At 45.1% G+C, this 22232-nt stretch overlaps 1 protein-coding gene across 2 annotated transcripts in view; it reads left to right on the top strand.

Annotated features, from left to right (window-relative positions):
• The window catches only part of ING3 (inhibitor of growth family member 3), a 28501-nt gene extending 12948 nt beyond the window's left edge, over positions 1-15553 (top strand). Inside the window, exons 5-12 of one of the 2 annotated variants that reach the window (XM_056573822.1) lie at positions 37-133; positions 5736-5807; positions 5910-6029; positions 7602-7771; positions 7856-8046; positions 8282-8477; positions 13278-13316; positions 14840-15553. In XM_056573822.1, the coding sequence (XP_056429797.1) occupies positions 37-133; positions 5736-5807; positions 5910-6029; positions 7602-7771; positions 7856-8046; positions 8282-8477; positions 13278-13316; positions 14840-14956 (1002 nt within the window). In that variant the 3' untranslated portion in view covers positions 14957-15553. Of the gene's footprint in view, positions 1-36; positions 134-5735; positions 5808-5909; positions 6030-7601; positions 7772-7855; positions 8047-8281; positions 8478-13277; positions 13317-14839 lie in introns of those variants that run through there. The other variant, XR_008892666.1, reaches the window with a different exon arrangement.
• Positions 15554-22232: the final 6679 nt, after the last annotated feature.

The raw sequence follows: 22232 nt of genomic DNA, 5'->3' as shown, positions 1-22232 counted from the left end.
CATTACCGCTTGTTTTAATTACATTTTCTGGTATAGGTAGATCGACATCTAAGAAAACTCGACCAAGAACTGGCTAAATTTAAAATGGAATTGGAAGCTGATAATGCAGGAATAACAGAAATCCTAGAGAGAAGTAAGCATGTGTCCTTAGGGATGCTACTTCTAAGCGAAATGTGTTGTCAGAAGGTGAACTATTGAAAAAATGTTGTAAGAGTACCTGTCACCAAACTAAACTTTTTAATATATTGTTCCTTATGTAGTTATAAGACACTTTGCTATTTACTTGATGTTAAGATTCTCAACCTTTTTATGTTTTTAATGTGATTGAAAAATATGGCCACTAGGTGTCTCTGTTCTGTTCCCTGCCACAACTCTAACAGTTTGGTCTCCTCCCGACCTGGCAGGAGACCAAACTCAGGAAGTGCGTGCAAGGCATGGCGAGGCACAGCTCTCTCGGGCTTCAGTGACTTCTCACCTGCTGGGGAACGCCCACTTTCTCTTGCCGAAATATGTTTTTCTCTATCGGCTCCATTGGGGGACACAGACAGCGGGTGTATCTTGCTGTCTCTATGAGGTGACACTATGGTAATAAAAGTCAGCTCCTCCCAGCAGGATGTAACCGCCTTCAGGCTCTGAGCTAGTCAGTTTAAGCTTAGTGTCTGAGGAGGTGGACATGGGCTGGATTCTCCAGTCCAGGTCTTCTGTTTTTTATTTTCCTATTATAGGGACGTGTTAGTTTTGTATTCCATTTTCTTTTCCGTTTTCAGGTGGGGACTCAGGGACTGCGGTTCCCTGTTTCCCCATTGCGAGTGAGGGGGCACAGACATTGCGTATATGCGCTGTTAACCGCCCCTCGCCAACGATCAGCGCCTGGGTGGTACCTCATGGGTCCGGGTCCCCCTATGTCTCCACTCGCCTCGCTCGCGCACAGCAGCTAAGCGTGATGCAGGGACCATAAGCTGGCTGAAGACTTCACTGAAGACTCCATTAGGTAAGTTCTTCTGACTGAGGTAAGTACTTTCCCCACTTTTTTTTCTCCATAGGTATACAACCTCTGGAGACCCCCTGTTTTTGGCCCACCTTCAGTTTTATGGGGCTGCATTTTACAGGGGCTGCATCTTTTTATTGGGGGAGCAGTGGCACAAAAGGGGGCATATATTACAGGGCACTTTACTTCTGGGGGCACTTTATTTTACTAGGTGTGTGTGCTTGGTGCAATACTTCAGCGCCTTATATGCGGCTGTCTGCCGCAGCGCTGTTCGGGCTGGGCGCTTCCAGCGCCGGCTTATTTTCATTTTCCCTCAGTTCCTTATCCGCGGCTTACAGCCACGGCACCCCTTCAAGCCGGGCGCTTCTGCGCCAGCTTACTTGTGTCGGCCGGCGTTTAGGCCGCCCGCTCTGTTCCCCCGAGCGCTATGCGGACTGGACATGGCGCTCGGGACAAGGAACGGGCGCCATTACAGTCCTTCTTGGCCGGTCTTGGCTCCGTCCACAGGGCTGAGAGCTTCCAGGGGCGCGAAGCAGCCCCCAATCAGCGCCGTTGGTCGTGATTTTCACTACGTTGGGGGAGTGCCTTACTTCGGGCACGCCCCTCCCTTTCTATTGGCTGGTCTTTTTCAGTCTCTTTAGCTGCATGGAGTGATTTCTCACTGCAGCTGACAGGGGACACAGACCAGGATGAGAAGGCTAGTCCCTCTCTCAATCTCTTTTTCCACCATTATTTCCGCTCCCAGAGCTGTTCCTCTCTCTAGTCAGAAACTTGGAACATCAGTAACTTATGTTGTAGCACTGTAATACAAGATGTCTGGCTCTGCTAAGCCCCCTTGCCCTGCCTGCTCCACTGCTCCCCCAGACCCCCTGGTACCCCCTGATGCCCTTTCGGTCCCGGTGGGTTCAGCCGCTTACCACCCTGGGTTTCTCCCTGACCCAGTATATGGCTGACTTGACCCAAGTCTCCCGTTCAGTGGCTGAGGCCTTCCGGATAGTGGTGTCCGCTCTGAAGGGGTCTTCCCTGCGCGGGACCTCTGAGAGGGCCCGCTCCTCCTTCATGCTTCACGCTCTTACAAGCGTAATAGGGGTGCCTAATCTGACTCTTCAATTGAGTTTTCAGATAGACGTGGGCGTTCCCCTCGTGGGTCCCGCCCCCTTTTTCGGATAAACATATTGGCATAACGGGCGATTCTTCTTTGTCTTCATTGGGAGTCCCGTCTTCAGTCTCGTCCTGTCCGCATTCAGTCGGACTACGCCACGGCGCTCCTCTGCACCTTCCGCTCCGCCCGGTCCTACTCTCTCTCGGGGTCCTCTTGCCACCCCAATTTACAGTCGCTGCATTGGTTGGCGTGGCGGTTGAGACCACGGTTTTGAGGGCCTGCGGGTTCTCTTCCCAAGTCATTCACACCATGCTCTAAGCTCGTAAGCCCTCCTCCGCACGAATTTACCACCGTACTTGGCGTTTTTATTTTTTTTTTCCCGTTGGTGACCTTCTCGGTTCCCCGTCTTCTCTCCGTGGTTTATATTTATTTATTTATTTTTTGCAGTCTGGTTTGGAACTGGGGTTGTCTTTCAGTTCCCTTTTTAAAGGTCAGGTTTCGGCCCCTGGTTTCTATTCTCATGTCCGGACCTTCATGCAAGTAATGGCGCACGCTGCTCTTGAACTTGGTTCTGAGTGCCCTCCAGGGTAAACCCTTTGAGCCCCTTAGAGGTGTCTCTCCAGCTCCTTTCTTGGAAAGTGGCGTTTCTTGTTGCTATCACCTCCATCCGGAGGGTGTCTGAACTGGCAGTTCTTTCCTGCCGTTCTCCATTTCTGGCGATCCACCAGGACAGGTAGTTTTCCGGCCAGTTCCTTCCTTTTTGCCTAAGGTGGTCTCGGTCTTTCATTTCAATGAGGACTTTGTCCTCCCGTCCTTTTTGTCCGGCTCCTTCTCATCCTAAGGAGTGTTTACTACACAAGCTGGTTGTAGTTTTTGGCTGTTCGGTCTTATCTCTCCATCACTTCTTCGTTTCGTCAGTGTGATTCCCTTGTCATCCTTACGGAAGGTCGTTGCAAGGGACAACCTGCTTCCAAGGCCACCATTTCTCGGTGGATTCGGTCCGCCATTGCGGAAGCCTACCGCTGTAAGGGGAAGATTCCTCCTTTCAGGGTTGTGGCTCATTCCACACGTTCTGTTGGGGTATCCTGGGCTCTCCAGAATAGAGCCTCGGCCTCGCAGATTTGAAAGGCGGCTACCTGGTCGTCTTTGCACACTTTCTCGAGGTTTTACCGGGTTCATACTTTCACATCGGCTGCTGCTAACCTGGGGCGTAAGGTGTTGCTGGCGGCAATGGATCAGCCGTCTGCCTGATTACTTATCTGCCCACCCAAGGGACGGCTTTGGTACGTCCCACTGTCTGTGTCCCCCAATGGAGCCGATAGAGAAAAGGAGATTTTTTTAACACTTACCGTAAAATCTCTTTCTCGAAGGATCCATTGGGGGACACAGCTCCCGCCCTTTTTGGGTTTTTTCCTTGGTTCTCTGTCCAAGGGTGTGTTCAGTTATATCTTCGGGTTCTCGGACAGTTTGTGTTTTTTCCTTGACCTATTTGTCTCCTCCTATTGCTCTGGAACTTAAACTGACTAGCTCAGAGCCTGAAGGCGGGTATATCCTGCTGGGAGGAGCTGACTTTTTTTTATTACCATAGTGTCACACCTCCAAGAGACAGCAGCATACACCCGCTGTCTGTGTCCCCCAATGGATCCTTCGAGAGAGATTTTACGGTAAGTGTTAAAAAATCTCCTTTTTAAGGGCAGGAGGGGTGTTAAGAGTAGTTAGGGAATATATTCTGGAATAGTTTAGAAAATATGGTTTGACAGGTACTCTAATGTGTTAAAAAAAAAAGTTTAGTTTTTTTAAAATATATTTGTAGTTATTTCTTATTTTTCATTTAAGTATCTGTATTAGGAAATAATCCTAAAATCTTGCATAATGACCTTTTACACAGAACGTAGACAGTGCATAGAAAGTCAGTAGGGACAGTGCCAGTCCTTTTCTCATGTAGCTGCTTTAGGGCGTATTTTACAGACTGGAAAAAGGAACATGTTCAGTATCAGCCTTTAATGCATAAAAAGTGACAGACTCCCTAAGTAAGTTTGAGCTCTTATTGTTAAATGAATGTTCTGAAGAATTTATCAAACCTGCCCAGAAGAGAAGTTGCCCTTAGCAACCAATCAGCTCGCTTCTTTCATTTTTAGCAAGGTCTCTGTGAAATAGAAGAAGCAATCTGATTACTATGGGCAACTGGGCAACTTTTCCTTTGCACAGGTTTTGATAAATCTCCCCCAATGTCCTTATCTTCAAATGTTATGAAAACAGGGATGTGTTTCAAAGAAATAATCTACAGGATACATGTTACTATTCATGAAACATGCTTCCTCAGCTTACTAAAAAGACACGCCAGAAGGAATATTAAACAGTTATCTATATTATATATACACACATATACACTCAACGTGTGTGTATGTATGTTCCACAAAAACTTCCAAACGGCTAAAGATATTAACATGAAACTTGGCACACATGTTACTTATATGTCAACAACAAACATAGGATAGGTGATTTAACACTTACTCACCCCCATTTGCCAGGGGCAGGGTTTATGTTTAAAGTCCCATACAAGTCAATGGGAAATGGGTTACTGCATAACTTCCAAACGGCTGGAGATATTTCGATAATACTTGGTCACGTTACTTATATGTCCACTTAAAATATAGGATAGTTAATTTAACCCTTAACTACCCTTATTTGTGAGTGTCAGGGTTTTTGTTTAAAGTCCCATGCAAATCAATGGGAAATGTATGTTCTCACATAACTTCCATACGGCTGGAGATATTTCAATACCTGGTACACATATTACAGGTTGGGATATGAGGACGGGATGGGAGGTTGAGATAGGAGGACGGGACATGACGACAATATATGAGGACGGGATTTGAAGTCAAAAGCTTCCTCCTTTGTTGAATTTCCTCCCCAACAAGGATGAGGAAGGAAAAACCGGGCAACGCCGGGTACTCAGCTAGTAAACTATAAAAAGCTTAAGACTGTTACTAGTATTCCTAATACCATTTACATTATTTAATGCGTCTTAAAGAGGTTGTACAGTGAAAAGTAACACTTCTCCCCTATAAACAAGATAAGGGAATAAGTGTCTGATTGCAGGGGGTCAATTATTCCCTGTTCCAGCTGTCTGAAAGGAGCGCGTTCTAGCACGGCACTGGCTCCATTCACTTCTAAGGGAGCACCACAGTTGTCCAGCTACAGCACTTAGGTCTTTTTGGCACTCCCATAGAGAATGAATGGAGAGTGTACCATTCTTACCACGTTCGCCTCTCAGAGAGCCATGGCACCATGCAGGAGATTGCAGGGGTCCCAGCAGTCTCACCCCCTGCGATCATACACTTATCCCCTATTGTGTCGGTTACTTTTTGCTGCACAACCCCTTCAATCAGCAGTGCTAGGTTGGTAATAAGATGTTGTTGTGGAAAGTAAATTGGTAAAAATTAGTAATAGGTTGTGATGTGAGTTCAGTGGTTACTGCTGCCTTGGCTTAGTCTTGGAACCCCAATTTTTGTTTACAATTAGCATTCATTCTTAACTACTAAAAGGCATCTACAACTTGAGTTGTCAGTTGAATGTATTCTAGATGTTCTCTAAATAGTTTGTCAAAACGTTTTCAAATGTAACTATTTTTTGTTTCTGTAGGGTCTCTGGAATTAGACACACCATCACAGCCAGTTAATAACCACCATGCACACTCTCATTCTACAGGTGAAAGTAAGTTTAATGTCCACCTTCCTGATGCTGGTGTTTTTTTATTATTTTTATTTATTAATTTTAGTAAACCTTAAATTGATTATTTTTATTTTTTTCCTCCAGAAAGGAAGCACAATCAATCATCCCATCATTCTACTACAGACCATGTTCCAGAGAAGAAATTCAAGTCTGATGCATTGCTTTCAACTCTTACATCTGATGCTTCTAAAGAGAACACTCCAGGTCAGTATTTTTATTTAGTAGTGTGAGACAAATGCACCACTGAAATTGTGAGATATGTGATGGAATCTAGCTCAATGTTCTACCTGTAATATTCTACACTTCGGTGTCAATTTTATCAACTTTACAAAAAAAAATGTAAAAAAAAGCTATACCCAGATTTCTTCCTAATGATCATTATAAACTATATTTTTATGTAATTTTTTTTTTTTTTTTTTTTTGTAATTTCTCCTAAATATTTGAATAAATTGACAATTGGATGTTACTATTCCCCTTGGCAAAGCACTGATTGTTAAAATTTAACCACCTTAAGAACACAGCCCATTATGGTCTTAAGGACAAAGCTAGTTTTATTTTTGCTTGTTCGTGTTTTACTCCTTGCCTTCTAAAATCCATAATTTCTCCATCCATAGACCCCTGAGGGCTTGTTTTTTGCGTGACCAATAGTACTTTATAATGGCAGCTTTTATTTTACCATGAAATGTATGGTGCAACCAAAAAATATATAATTTTGTGGCGAAATCGAAAAGAAAAATGCAATTTTGCAACTTTTAGAGGGTTTCTTTTTTAAATTTTTTTATGCAGTACAATTTATGGCAAAAATTACGTTTTATTTATTCTGAGGGTCAATATGATTAAAATGATAACCATGTTTTTATTGTACTGCTTTTTAAAAAAAAAAAAATCAAACTTTTTAAACACAATTAGTATGTTTTTAAATTGTCCTATTCTGACTCCTCAAACTTTTTTTTCTGGGATGTGATATGGGTAAAAAGCAGCAATTTCTGCTGTGCATGATGTGAGCACAGCTCAGCTCTGGTGCTTGTAATGTATGGGACCTAAATGTACACAATGGTGCGCTAAGTACTAGCGCATCAGGATATACATTTTATGTCAGTTGTCCTTAAGGGGTTAAGAGGTTAGTGACACACATCACCATGATCGCAGATATCTCTGGCAGTCTATGAAGTGAGCACCGCTGCTGCACTCACTTCATAGATTCACTGTACAATAAAAATTAAGGGTGTAATTACAAAGTACAAGCCCTCATATGGGTCTGTAGATGGGGGGGAGTTATGGCTATTCAAAGGAATAAAATGTTGCTGTGTTCTTTTAAGGGGGTTAATCAGGTTGTTTATACATAAAAACAAAAATAAATCATAAGGCCCCAAACGAAAGCAAATAACAAACAGTTGCTTACCTCTTCAATACCACAATGGTCCCCTGTTCAGGCTCTGGTTGGCACCCTAGTTTTCCTTATTTGGTAGGTGACACGTGACCACTGCAGCCAATCGGCATTCTCAGCACTCATGTTAACCTGAATAACTCCATTAAATATCGGTAGTAGTAAAGGAATAGAACTGTAAGCTTATATGATCAAAGGACGGTATGGTTTTGTTCATTGTGTGTGTGTGGTGTTTTTTCCTTTGCACGTTTTTGCTTCCTTTGCAGCTCTCTGACATCAGGAACTGTGAATGATCTCTTGCCCCTTATGTAATGGTGTTTTTTCTAAACAGTGTTTGGGATTTGTGTAAAACCTTACAGTTTCTTTGTTCTCCCCTTCTTCTTTCACAGGTTGTAGAAATAACATGACTGCCACAACCACCACTAATGTTTATAATGTGAACTCCTCTCAGCCACTTGCATCATACAACCTTAGCTCACTCTCTGCAGGAGCTGCGGCTGGGGCTGGGGCTGGTGCTATAACAATGGCAGCTGCTCAGGCAGTACAGGTGACTGCACAGGTCAGCACATTTGCTTTATCATATCCTTTTATTTTTTGGTTTAATATCCTTTAAAAACATGTAACTAATGGTCCTATTGTGCAGATGAAAGAAGGTAGAAGAACTTCCAGCATGAAAGCAAGTTATGAAGCATTCAAAAATAATGACTTTCAACTCGGGAGAGAGTTTTTGTCTAGGGAGTCGTCAAATTATCCCTCTTCAGCACTGGCTTCCACGCTTACACAGACATTGACCTCTTCAGCCACAACTGATTCTCGAAGTGGGCGAAAAAATAAGTGAGTGTTTCATTAATAACTAGTCTTGATGCATATTCACTCATATAATCAAAGCTAAATTGTGATGTGTGAAGCATATCTTCAGAAACATAAATTAATAAGTAACTAGAAATGCACTATGCTAAGCACTGTAATTCTGGCAGGTGTAGGTGATATTTATTACTGCCTTTAACCTATTTTCTGGTAAAAACTGGCTTAAAAACATCAAACATTTTTTTTTTTCTCTCCTGTTTAGGAGCAACAATAAATCTTCAAGTCAACAGTCATCATCGTCTTCTTCCTCGTCGTCTTTATCCTCATGCTCCTCATCATCTGCTTTAGCCCATGAGCTCTCTCATCAACAGACAGCAGCTATTCCAGAGTCAGATTCTAATAGCCAGGTCGATTGGACTTATGATCCGAATGAGCCCCGGTATTGCATTTGTAATCAGGTCAGTGCGATACTTTTTTTAAAAAAATTTTTTAACAAATCTACTGCAGTATTAAATGGCACTGTCAAATTCAAAAACTTTTTATATGTTGTACATCTTGGCAAAACATTAACCTTTCTAATATACTTCATACGAAAATGTTTTTTCTCGGTCGTCTCCATTGGGGTGACACAGACCGTGGGTATATCTTGCTGACACTAGGCATACAAAAAGAAAGTTGGCCACTCCTGGCAGGATATACCCCGCCTACTGACTAATCAGTTTTAGCTTAGTGTCAGTAGGCGTTCTCCAGACCTGGTCTTTTTTATTTTATAGCTAGGGCCTCTTTGTAGGTTCTTTTCTCCTCCTTTATTTTCTCTTTTTTTAGGTGGGGGTTCAGGAACATGGCGCTACCTGTTCTCCCCCAATATGCAGCTAAGGGGCACGACGCATAAAGTATGCACCGTTCACCCCTTTTCGCCAACGGCCAGTGCCTGGGGTTGTACCTTTGGTCCGGGTCCCCCTACCTTCCCTGCTTGTCCCGCTGTCTCAGCCTGACATGATTCCGGTGACCACAGCTGGCTGAAAACATCTTAGGGGAGTATGGCATATTAGGGTGAGTATGTCCCTCTCCAAACACCAACACAGTTTAATAGAGTTTTCAGCTCTCCCAAAACCTTTGTCAGCTCCACCCACAACCTTTGTCAGTTACTTTCGCTTTCACCCGCTTTTCGGGCATGTATGAGCTGTGGGGTACATATTAATTGAGGCTGCGCCGGGACTTGGCTCAGCCCACTTCCCTTATTACGGGCACTGGCGCAGCAACCGTCCTCCTCTCTTCTGCAGCCAATGATTTTTTTTGTGCACACACCAGGGGTCACTCATTCTCCGCTCAGAGAATCACCTCAGTGCGTGTGCTTTGGGGGTTAATTTCTGGGTGCCTCCCGCTCTAGTTCCAATAGGACCCTATTCTGGTACTGTGACCGCCCCTTTTCCTGAGTTCGTGGAGCCGGCACCGCCCCCTTCTCTCTGCCTGCTTGCCTGCAGACTCAGTTGCTACCTGCCTCTTCAGCTCCTGCCGGGACACAGTCACAGCCTGCTTCCCAGCTCCAGTCAAGGGCCTCAGCTCAGCTACAGCCTGCTTCCAGCTCGGCCAACAGACACAGGACCTGGGTGAGATTGTTCAATCTTATTGCCGGCCAAGTCCGGTTACCGTAAACCTCCCTCCTTCTGAAGGGACGCCCCTACCCGTGTCGTCTTCTCAGGTGGGTGGCCATCTGTCTCTTTTCAGGGACGTTTGGCTGGTGCGAGTTCAGGATGCCTGGGTCCGGGATGCCATATCTGATGGTTACTAGATAGAAATCGCTTCCTTTCCCCGGGATCATTTGTTTATTTTGATCCCGCCCTCCTCGTTCTCCTCCTTTGGTGGCTTTAAGTACCCTCATTGCTCAAGGAGTGATTGTGCCAGTTCCTCCACGGGGAGCGTTTTTCGGGGTTCTAGTCGAATCTCTGTCGTCCCCAAGAAAGGGGGCTCTGCCCTCCCCATTCTGGACCTCAAGCTACTCAACCGCCACTTGCGGCTACATCATTTTCGCTCCGTGGTAACGTCCATGGATCAGGGGGAGTTTTTCCTCCAGGATGCCTATCTGCACAACCCCATTTAACCCCGCCCATCGGCGTTTCCTCCGCTTCGCTGTCCCTGCGGGTCACTTCCAGTTCGTGGCTCTTCCTTTTGGCATAGCTACGGCTCCCAGGGTTTTCACCAAGATCATGGCGGCGGCCTCCCTTACCTGGACAATCTTTTGATCAAAGCTCTTTCCCGGTCCCAAAACGTAGAGAATCTTCATCTCACTTTACATATTCTGTCCACCTTTGATTGGGTGATCAACCAGGAAAAGTCCAATCTTTCTCCCTCCCTGTCCCTTTTTCTTTCTGGGTCTCCTTTTCGATACGGCAGCTGCCAGTGTTAGTCTTCCGTTGGACAAGCGGCGCTCCCTGCAGGAGGGTGTCTGTCTCCTACAGTGCCCCTCTCTTGTTCCTATTCGCTTCTGCATGGAGGTGCTGGGTCAAATGGAGGTGGTCCCTTTGGCCCAGTTCCGCTATTGCCCTCTTCAGCTGGCCATCTTGGCCCTGTGGAACAAGTCACCGTCCACTCTGGATCACCGGATTCTTCTGCCCCCCACTGTTCGTCGGTCTCTTCTATGGTGGCTCCACTCTCCCCTCCTTCTCCAGGGGCGGTCGTTTCTTCCCCTCCACTGGCAGGTCGTCACCACCGATGCGAGTCTCCTGGGTTGGGGTGGTATGTTTCGGGGACTTACGGTCCAGGGTCGCTGGTCCCCTCAGGAGGCTCACCTCACCATCAGTCTTCTGGAGCTCAGTGCCATCTTTCTCTGCCTCCTCCACTGGGAGATTCTCCTACAGAGGCCTTCTGTTCGAGTCCAATCAGACAACGACACGGCGTTGGCATATCTCAATAGCCAGGGCCGCAGGTGCTGTTGCTCGGCGATGGAGGTCTCCACGAATCTGCTCTGGGCCAAGACTCGGGTTCCCGCACTCTCCCCAATCCTTATTCCAGGTGTGGAGAATTGGGAAGTGGATCGCTCCTCCGCGGATCCAGGTGAGTGGTCTCTACATCCAGGGGTGTTTGCACAGAACTACGATCTTTGGGGGACCCCGGACGTGGACCTCTTCGTATCTCGCCACAAGCAGACGCAAAGTCACGAGACTCTCTTGCTCTTGCGGTGGACGCATTCGTCATCCCATTGTCGTCCTTCAGTCTTCCTTACCTCTTTCGGCTTCTCCCTCTCCTGCCCAGGGTTCTGAGGAAACTCAAGGTGGAATGGCGTTCCCGCCATTTTGGTGGCCCAGGCGCATGTGGTACGCCGATGTACCCCTGTGTCTTCCAGTTCGCCAGACCTGCTCTCCTAGGGTCCTCTATGCCACCACAATTTACTGTCGCTGCATTTGATGGCGTTGCGGTTCAAACCGCGGTTTTCAGAGCTCTGTGGTTTTCTTCCGGGGTGATTTGCACCACGCTTTGGGCTCGGAAGCCTACCTCCGCTAGGATTTACCACTGCACTTGGCCGGCTTATTTCCGGTGGTGTGAGGCTCAGTCGGTCTCCCTGGTTGTCTTTTCCTTTCCGCGTCTTCTTGCAATCCGGTCTGGATCAGCAGTTGGTGCTCAGCTCCCTTAAGGGTCAAGTGTCAGTGCTTTCTATTCTCTTTCAGCAGGAGTTAGCTTTCAACCCTCACCACAGCATCTTCCTGCAGGGCGTATCCCATGCAGCTCTGCCATACCGGTCTCCCACCACTTCTTGGGATCTCAACCTGGTGCTTGGTGCCTTAAGGAAGGCTCCGTTCAGACCTCTTCGTGACACGTCTCTTGGTGTCCTCTCTTGGAAGGTCGCTTTCCTCATTGCCATTACCTCCTTAGGAGGGTCTCTGAGCTGGCTGCTCTTTCGTCGCTCTCCCTTCTTGGTCCTTCACCTGGACAAAGTTGTCTTTTGGCCACCTCCCTCCTTCTTGCCCAAGGTTTCCTCCTTTCACTTGAATGAGATTGTTCTCCCTTCATTTTGTCCGGCTCCATCCAACTCAAAGGAGTGTTCCCTCAATTGTCTGCATGTGGTTCGAGCTGTCCGGATCTCTTTTCAGTCACCTCCTCTTTCCAGCAGGGTGACTCCTTCTTTGTGATTCTCATGGTGGATCCGTTCCACCATCTCTGAATCGTACCTGCGTAAAGGGAAGGTCCCACATTTTCGGGCCACTGCGCATTCCACACTTTCCGCTGGGAGGGCGCTACGCCATAGTTCTTCGGCCTTACAGGTCTGCAAGGCGGCCACCTGGCCGTCCTTGCATAGTCTCACGAAGTTCTACCAAGTGCACACTTTTGTGTCCACGGACGCCGGTTTGCGTCGCAAGGTGTTGCAGGCGGCTGTGGCTCAGTCTTCTGCCTGAAACTGTTTTGGGTATTTTTCCCACCCCGGGGACTGGGTTGGTACGTCCCACGGTCTCTGTGTCCCCCAATGGAGACGGCCGAAAAGTATAAAAAATTTTATTCATGATTTCCGTAAAATCTTTCTCTGAGGATCCATTGGGAGACACGGCACCAACCCTTTTGTTTGTGGTTATGGTTCAGTGTTCGGTTCTATTTGCCTGGTTCCCTCAGACACCTACTGGTTTTCTTATTCTTTCGGTCCTTTCCTACTGCTTTTGGACTAAACGGAGTAGCTCAGTCAGTAGGCGGGGTATACTTTCTTTTTGTATGCCTAGTTTCAGCCCCCTAGTGGCAGCAAGATATACCCACGGTCTCTGTGTCCCCCAGTGGATCCTCCGAGAAAGAGGTTTTAGCGTAAGCATTAAAAAAATCTACTTTCCTTTTTTATAGAAATCATGGCTTATAAAATCATGACTTTGTCCAAGCTGAAGCACAGGCATGGACAAAGTCCAGTAAGAGGGGGTGGGCTGGCACTCCTCTGTGCTCTCTCTATAAAAAGGAAATAATTTTCTTAGAAAGGTTAATGTTTTGACAAGATGTACAATATACAAAAACTTTATATCTGACAGTGCCCATTTAAATATCTTGAGTATTATGACATGCATACTTTTCAAGTTGGTTTTGAGGCCACTATAACAGATTTAATAGTAAGTGTAAAGCTTATTTCACACAGCTATAATGTTGCGGTCTGTAATATGGCTGCAGCACCTAGACATAGTGTGGTTCTCAGCCCTTGACATGGATCGACCGATTACTAGTTGTAAATGATAATCTTACTCTTTGGAATAAATTTTGAAGTTCATATTGTGACCCTTTTTTTGTTCTAGGTTTCCTATGGTGAAATGGTGGGCTGTGATAACCAGGATGTAAGTATTAGAACTTTCAGACTCTAATAAAATAGACATTGTTGGTTTCTTCAGTATTTATTTAGTATACAGTGTGTACCATGCTTATTATGCTCTATTCATGGTTTTATTTACAAAAAATAAATTTACCCCTGAATACTGTTCTTTGCATTGCAAATGAAACTTAGAACAGTTGGAATGATTTACTAAAATTTATGTTATACAGTGACCCCCCACCCCCACCCTACGATGGGCACGACATATGATCAAATCGACATGCGATGGCCTCTCAGAGGCCATTGCATGTCGATGTTGGCATCGACGTACGATGCTTTTTTATGTCGAGGCCATCGCATTAAGTGCTATCCGGCAGCGCCAAATGCTTAAGCTGCTGCCGGATAGCAGCTTAATGTTCCCTGTGTGGTGCGGTAAGTATTACTGACCCCTCCACGATGCTCCAGGGTGCCCTCCGGGTCCAGCGCTGGTCTTACGGTGTCTTCTCGGCCCTCTCCGATGACGTCACTACGCTGCTGCGCACGTCATCCTATAGGAATGGCGTACGCAGCGGCTTAATGACATCGCTACGCAGGCCCAGTAAGGCCTTGCGGAGGACCGGAGAAGACAACGGAGAGCCCAGCAGAGGCCCGGGGACACCATCTCGAGCGGTGGGGACAGGTGAGTACAGCTTCCTATACTTTACATTGCACGAATCCCTCAAACGATGGCTCGTTTGGAACGAATTACCATCGTATGTTGAGGGACCACTGTATTTTTATTCATTTTCAATGGTGGTAAGAAGTCTACGTAACATTTTTAATAAGCTTTCTCTAAAGTTCTAGAAAGTCTCTGGATGGATACAAATGGGACAACTCTGCAGCATTTCCTCAGGTGAAATCACCAAATTGTGAGGATTTGTTGCAGAATTGCTTTTGTGAATTTGGGATTAGAATATGCAAAGGTTTTAATAAAGGCAAAATAAATAACAAATTGACATGCGGATTTAAAATCTGCTCTGTATTTTTAGTGCTTTGTTGCAATTGTAAAAAGCTGTGGATTTTTACGCCTACAATTCACCATGGAAAAATGAGTGTATCCAACCTGTTAAATTTCTCCCATGTTCCAGTGGTCCCTTATCAATTTTTGTTTATATTCTGGGAGCATTGCCATGCTGCATTTATTGCTCTTGAAAAGTAAACAGACTGGCAAAGGCCCACAGGAACAATCTTTGTATTTTTTATTACCTTTGCTGCTGCCAGTTTTTGTTTTTACGCTCATGCAATTCCTTTTTAAGATTCAGAATTGACTATATCCTAGATTTCTGTGATTCATTTTCAGCTGTAGATCAAAGTATTAAACATAGTTGGATAACTAGTATATGGCCTGATATGGATCTGTTTATCATTATTGAGATGTACTTGCATGTCGGATATAAAATTGCAGAAATGTATTTGTAGAATAGATTTGAATTCTTCTCTCCCAATTACCCTTGTCAACTTTATCCTTGTTACACATTCTGACATATACATAATTTTATTGTATTTCAGTGTCCAATTGAATGGTTCCATTATGGATGTGTAGGATTATCTGAAGCTCCTAAAGGCAAATGGTATTGCCCACAATGTACAGCTGCCATGAAGAGAAGAGGAAGCAGACATAAATAACATAATCATGCAGAGTTCAACATGAATATTTAGGATTTTTATTAACCTGGCGGTAACACAGTGTCATGTTATGACGGTCAGTTTGCTAGCTGTATTTTATGGGAACTGGAGTATTGAACAGAATAGTACTCCAGTGGCTTGGCACCTCATAATTTGTATGTACTGACTCACATTTCTGTCCTTAAAGGATTTCAATGTCGTTTTTTTCCAACTTCTGTTTACATTTATATATCAGAGGTATCTCTTGCACGAATTTCCTGGCTGTTATGTATAAGATGTCCCAGAACCTACTATAGAGTAAGAGTATGCAGTAATTTCTAAACTCTCTTTATAAATGTTTTGTTTCCTTTTGAAACAAATTTCAGCTGGCTGATGAAATTTTTTTTTTTTTTTGGGCTGGCATCCATGAATTGTGTACGTAATTATTTAATCTGTCATGTGAGGAATAAAATATTAGCTAAATTTACTACACAAACCATAGTGTAGTCATCATTGTCATTTTTATCAGATGTAATTTTTTTTGTTACATAGTAGAGACATTGGTAAATAAAGTAACACTTTTTTTTATACGTGATATGAAAAGTCTGTGCCTTGTCTATTTGCCGTGTCTATTTGCCTTTCCCATTCATCCTCCATACCAGCACCATGAGAATACCTATTGGCCCAGCTAGGGACCTGAAGCAGATAAAGAGAATAAAGAGTAGGGATCGACCGATAACGATTTTTTTTTTTTTAAGGGCCGATACCGATAATCTGTCACCTTTCAGGCCGTTAGCCAATAATTTATACCATCGCCTCCCCCCATCCCCGGTGTTATAATTACCTGTTCCCGGTGGTCCGTGATACTTCTGGCTCCGGCGTCCTGCGCTGTCACTGTGCGCACTGACGGTGACGTCGCGTTGGGCACGTCACTCGTCATTGTGCACAGCAACAGCGCAGGAGCCAGAAGGATCGTGGACCCTGGGAACAGGTAATTATAACACCGGGGATGGGGGGAGGCGATGTGGCGGTATGTGGGCAGAGGATGGGGGGGAGGCGATGGGGCAGCGGCATGTGGACAGAGGATGGGGGGAGGCAATGGGGCAGCGGCATGTGGACAGAGGATGGGTGGAGGCTACGGGGCTGCGGCATGTGGACAGAGGATGGGGTTGAGGCAATGGGGCAGTGGCGGCGGTATGTGGGCAGAGGATGGCGGGAGGCAATGGGGGGGGGCGGCGGCGGTATGTGGGCAGAGGATGGGGGGGCAATTGGGCAGCAGTGGTGACGGTAGTCTCTGGCCGGGGCATATCGGCAAGGTAATTACCGATAATGTCCAAAATCGTGATTATCGGCCGATAATCTGTCGATCCCTAATAAAGGGTACTCAAATGTACCTGTCAGACTTCACTTCTTGGCTCTCAGCCGATATCCCTACTTTTCTCTGCTTGATGTAATTATCAGTGATAATTACCTATCGAAGCTTTTTACATTTCTCTCTGACACCACAGGCAAATCTGCAGCAGGTTCCAGTACTAGAAAGTTTGTGATTTTTTAAATCTCTTCACAGCTAAATTTTTTTGTCAGAATCCATGCAGAATACAGTTTCTCATTGTCTACTCACACTCTGATTCTCCGACCTGAATACTTTCATCCAGAGAATGCTCAATGTAAACCCTGCTCAAAATTATCTTCCCGTCCCTACTTGGTGCACAGGCAAAAGGTGTTCCTATAATACAGGTGATTGGAGGAGTCCTGGGCAAACAGCAGGGCTTTTTTCCAGTAATTACTTGTAGGCAAGTTGGCCCCTCCTTGTATGGCTGTTTCCAGTTCATGGACAGGACCAGAATGACTGCACTGATGACTTTTGACTCTTGCTTAGGCTTTAGCTCCCACAGTGGGTTTCCTAGCCTTCCAGAGTCCGTGCACCACATGGCCAGAAGTTCAAGGACGCATGTAATCTTTTGATATTACGTAAGAGATCAACATGAACGGTCATTCACATTCAAAACACTCCCTTGTCTGTCCTGCCCCCTTCATTATTATGCTAATGAAGACCACAGGTGAGCGCTAGTTTGGTTGATTTTTTTTTTTTTTTTTTGGGGGGGGGAGGGGGTCTTTGCAAGAGCTGATAGGAGCAAGATGTATTTCTCTTGTAGCATTACTGACAGTAAGAAATAGGATTAATATTGGAGAAATAATTGAGAACAATTTAGAAAAGGTTTTTGTTTTGTGGGCCAAATGAAGTATTTTTATCACATGAATTTAAATGTGCAGATTTGAAAACTTTATTGTGGCTAGAGAAATAAAAAATAGGTTTCCCGTTCATGATGCTCAAGGAATTCTCTACTGCAGCTCTTAATATGAATTTAGTCAAAATGGGGGAGATTTATAAAAATCTGTGCAGAACAAAAGTTGACCAGTTGCCAATAGCAGCCAATAAGATAGCTGATTTTATTTTGCAGAGGCCTTTTCAAAGATGAAAAAACTCTTGTTGCTATGGGCAACTGGTTTACTTTTGGTCTGCACAGGTTTTGATAAATCTCCCCCACTGTGTAAAGCAAGATCTACGTACAATGCATTATGCTTTCACAACTTCTCTCAATCATCTTTAAGATGTTTCTACATCTTGATTGGAGTCCCCTGTGGTAAATTCAATAGATTTTGAAACGCACCCCTGTCTACATGAGGTCTCACAGCGGACAATGCATAACAGCAAAAACAAACCCATGCGGTTGAAAGAACTGCCTGTAGAGCTCAGACAGAAAAGTGTAGAGGCACAGATCTGGAGAAGAGTACAAAAACGGTTCTGCTGCACTAAAGGTTCCCAAGAGCATAGTGGCCTTGTCTTGAATGGAAGCAGTTTGGAACAACCAGGAATTTTTCTAGAGCTGCCTTTCCCATTAAACGAAGAAATCTGGGGAGAAGTGCATTTGTAAGAGGTGACAAAGAACCAATGGTCACTTTAACTGAGTTCCAAAGATGCTACATGTGAGGAAAGGCCTACCTAGGGTTAGCAAAAAGTCACCTAAAGGACACCGTGGGAAATGAGATTGAACTTTTTGTCCTAAATACTTAATGTCTGAAGGAAAGCAGGCACTGGTCATCACCTGCCCAATACCAACTCTACAGTGCAGCATCATGTGACGGGGGTGTTTTTTCAGCAGCTGAGGCTGGTTAGGGTTGAGGGAAAGCTGAATGGAGCAAAGCACAGAGCTATATTCAATGAAAACCTGATTCAGAGTGCTCTGGGCTGGGCTGAATGTTCACCTTCCAACAAGCATACAGCTGAGACCACATAGAAGCAGCTTACGGTTAACTCTGTGAATGTCATTGAGTGGCCAAGCCAGAGCCCTGATTTGCACCCAGTGGAACTCTGGAGAGACCTGAAAATGGCTTCCACCAGCTGTCCCCAGTCATCTCAAGAGAGTCTGCAGAAAGGAATGGCAGAAGTCCCAAATCTCTTACAAAGGTGCTTTAAAGTGATACTGACAGCATGATTATTAACACTAACCTGAATATACAGGTATTCAGTGTGGGGGACCCCCTTTAAAATGCTTTTTACCTGTTTGCAATATGTTCAGTGATTCTTGAGATATTTTCCTCATTGCTGGTATGCTAATTAGAGATGAGCGAATTTTTGGAATTTTCCCCAAAAATTTTTTTGGTCCAAATTTATTTGTGGCGAATGTCTATTAAAAATGGCTATTTCTGGCCTACAGCAACCCTCAATAGGGGTTTAGAACACTTTGCCTTGCTGTAACACGCATAGGGTGTGTGCTGGGTAATACTGTTATTCAGTATGACATGCAGATCAGAGGTGTTGCTATTAGAATTACAAAGCCTGGAGGTGGCATCAGTATGAGGAGACCATATACATTCATGGCCGTAAATGTTGGCACCCCGGAAATTTTTCTAGAAAATGAAATGTGTATTTCTCACAAAAGGTTTGCAGTAACACATGTTTTGCTATACACATGTTTATTTCCTTTGTGTGTGTTGGAACTAAACCAAAAAAGGAGGGGGAAAAAACGGAAAAAAATTGGACATAATGTGAAACCAAACTCAAAAAAAAGGCTGGACAATTATTGGCACCCTTAACTTAATATTTGGTTGCACACCCTTTGGAAAAAATAATTTGAAATCAGTCGCTTATTCTAACCATGAATAAGCTTACTCCTCTCAGCTGGAATGTTGGACCACTTTTCCTTTGCAAACTGCACCAGGTCTCTCTTATTGGAAGGCGCCTTTTCCCAACAGCAATTTTAAGATCTCTCCACAAGTGTTCAATGGGATTTAGATCTGGACTCATTGCTGGCCACTTCAGAACTCTCCAGTGCTTTGTTGCCATCCATTTTTGGGTGCTTTTTGATGTATGTTTAGGGTCATTATCTTGCTGGAAGACCCAAGATCTCGGACGCAAACCCATCTTTCTGACATTGGGCTGTACAGTGTGCCCCAAAATCCATTGGTAATCCTCAGATTTGATGATGCCTTGCACACATTCAAGGTAGCCAGTTCTAGAGGCAGCAAAACAACCCCAAAACATCATTGAACCTGCACCATATTTCACTGTAGGTACTGTGTTTTTTTTTTTTCTTTGTAGGCCTCATTCCATTTTCGGTAAATAGAATGATGTGCTTTACCAAAAAGCTCTATCTTGGTCTCATCTGTCCACAAGACATTTTCCCAGAAGGATTTTGGCTTAAGTTCATTTTGGCAAAATGTAGTCTTGCTTTTTTATTTGTGTCAGCAGTGGGGTCCTCCTGGGTCTCTTGCCATAGCGTTTCATTTCATTTTAATGTCGACTGTTAGTTCGGGCTGACACTGATGCTCCCTGAGCCTGCAGGGCAGCTTGAATATCTTTTGGAACTTGTTTGGAGCTGCTTATCCAACATCCGGACTATCCTGTGTTGACACCTTTCATCAATTTTTCTCCTCTGTCCATGCCCAGGGAGATTAGCTACAGTACTATGGGTTGCAAACTTCTTGATTAATGTTGCGCACTGTGGACAAATGGACTTGTAACCATGAGATTGTTGATATTTTGCCACAATTTTGGTTCTCAAGTCCTCAGACAGTTCTCTTCTCCTCTTTCTGTTATCCATGCTTAGTGTGACAGACACACAGTGCAAAGACTAAGTGAACTTCTCTCTCTTTTATCTGCTTTCAGGTGTGATTTTTATATTGCCCACACCTGTTAATTGCCTCAGGTGAGTTTAAAGGAGCATCACATGCTTGAAACAATTCTATTTCACAATTTTGAAAGGGTGCCAATAATTTTGTCCAGCCCATTTTTGGAGTTTGGTATGACATTATGTCCAATTTGCTTTTTTTCCCTCCCTTTTTTTTTTTTTTTATTACGTTCCAATACACACAAAGGGAATAAACATTTGTATAGCAAAACGTGTTACTGCAATCCTTTTCTGTGCAAAATACTTCATTTTCTAGAAAAATTTCAGGGGTGCCAACCGTTACTGCCATGACTGTAGTGGCTGAATGACGCAGCTTGGAGTTGGCGGTAGCATGAGGAGACCATATAGTGGCTGAATGACAGCATGGAGTTGACGGCAGCATAAGGAGACCAAATAGAGGCTGAATGACACAGCCTGGAGGTGGCAGCAGCATGGGGAGAACATATGGTGGCAGTATGAGACAGCTTGGAGCTGGCATCAGGATCAGGAGAACATGGTGGCAGAATGAGTCAGCTTGGAGCTGGCATCAGCATGAGGAGAACATATAGTGGCAGAATGAGAGCCTGGAGGTGGTAGCAGCAGGAGTCCTGAAAGTGACCCAGTGACAGAGTGGTGCGGTGGGTGGCAATACTAGTACATGGTGACGAAGGTGGGTGAAAAAAGGAGAACTTGGCATCAGATGTGTGGCATCAGGCAGGTGGAAGGATCAGAATACTAGCTGAGGCAGGTAGGAAAAAGGTCTCTGTTGTAAAAGTGAGGATATGCATTATGTAAAACTTAACTTTTAATAATATGCATAGGATAAAATACATGGACCCAAAAAAATTTTTTTTTGGGGTCCATATACTTTTTGGTTAAGTTCTAATACACGCAAAGGAAATAAACATTTGTATAGCAAAACATGTGTTATTGCAATCCTTTTCTGTGAGAAATACTTTATTTTCTAGAAAAATTTCAAGGGTGCCAACATTTACGGCCATGACTGTAGTGGCTGAATGACACAGCGTGGAGGTGGCGGCAGCATGAGGAGACTCAAGTCATCAGCTCAGCACAAGCCATCAGTTCTCTGAAAGTGAAGAGTCCACCACTTGAAAAGGGAGGGACTGCACCACCAGCAACTTGGACAGGAGCACATTCAGCTTCTGCACCGTTGGATGAGTGGGCACATACTGTTGTCTCTTGGAAATGGCTTCGCCGATGGATTGCTGGCGGAATGACTGACTCGAAGTAGGTGGAGCAGGAGCATCTGGTGCGACAAAAGATGGGTATGACACACAGCTCCCTTTGGCTGAGGTGGTGGAGCCTTGGCTGGCTGAAAGAGGGAGCGGTGTGCGTTGGGTGATGCAGCAAGCTTGACCACCACATCGGAGCCACAGTTCTCCCAGGCTGCTTTATGGTGACGCTGCATATGTTGACAAAAGGGCCATAGTGCCAACATTGGGACCCTGCGTCAACACCTTCTGCCGACACATCTTGCATGTGGCCATGTTAAGCTCCTCAGGATGCTTGATGAAAAACTGTTACACCGCTGAGGAGCTGATTTTCCCACAAACAGTCTGCACTAATTGACTGCTACTGCCACCATCTCCAGGAACCCCTGTTTCACTACCTCCCGGGAAGGAAGGCTGCAGCGAAGCAGGTGGTCTACCCCAGGCACGTTTGGCTCCAGTCTTTCCACTTCTTCCACCATGCTCACTGCCAACCATGCTACCACCTTGCTGGCTCAGCTACTGCCTCACAGGCAACCTGCCACCCTCTTCTCATGATGATGATGAAGCCCCTTCTGCACCCGACTCCCAAGTGCGATTGGCTTCATCATCATCGAGTTGTGTCTGCACGTCACTGATGTCCTCCAGGTTCCTCAACAGTGTCTTCTTCAGGAGCCTGAATGCTCACAACACCACCTCCCTCCCCACTCTCCTCATCACTACTTGCCCACCTAGTGGAGGAATTGGTGGATGTCTCCTCCACTTCTTGGCTGGGCAGTAGCTGCTGACTGTCCTCTAGATCGTCCTCACTAAATAGTGGAGCTGAACCCACAGCATAAGATACTTCTATGGGGGAGGGAACAGCAAAGGACTGAGGCAATGAGAGGACAGGGACTG

The sequence above is a fragment of the Hyla sarda genome, chromosome 4 (genome assembly GCF_029499605.1).
Source record: "Hyla sarda isolate aHylSar1 chromosome 4, aHylSar1.hap1, whole genome shotgun sequence".
NCBI lineage: Eukaryota > Metazoa > Chordata > Amphibia > Anura > Hylidae > Hyla > Hyla sarda.
The sequence above is the reverse complement of the archived record's forward strand: the minus strand, read 5'-3'. Positions and strand labels throughout refer to the sequence as shown.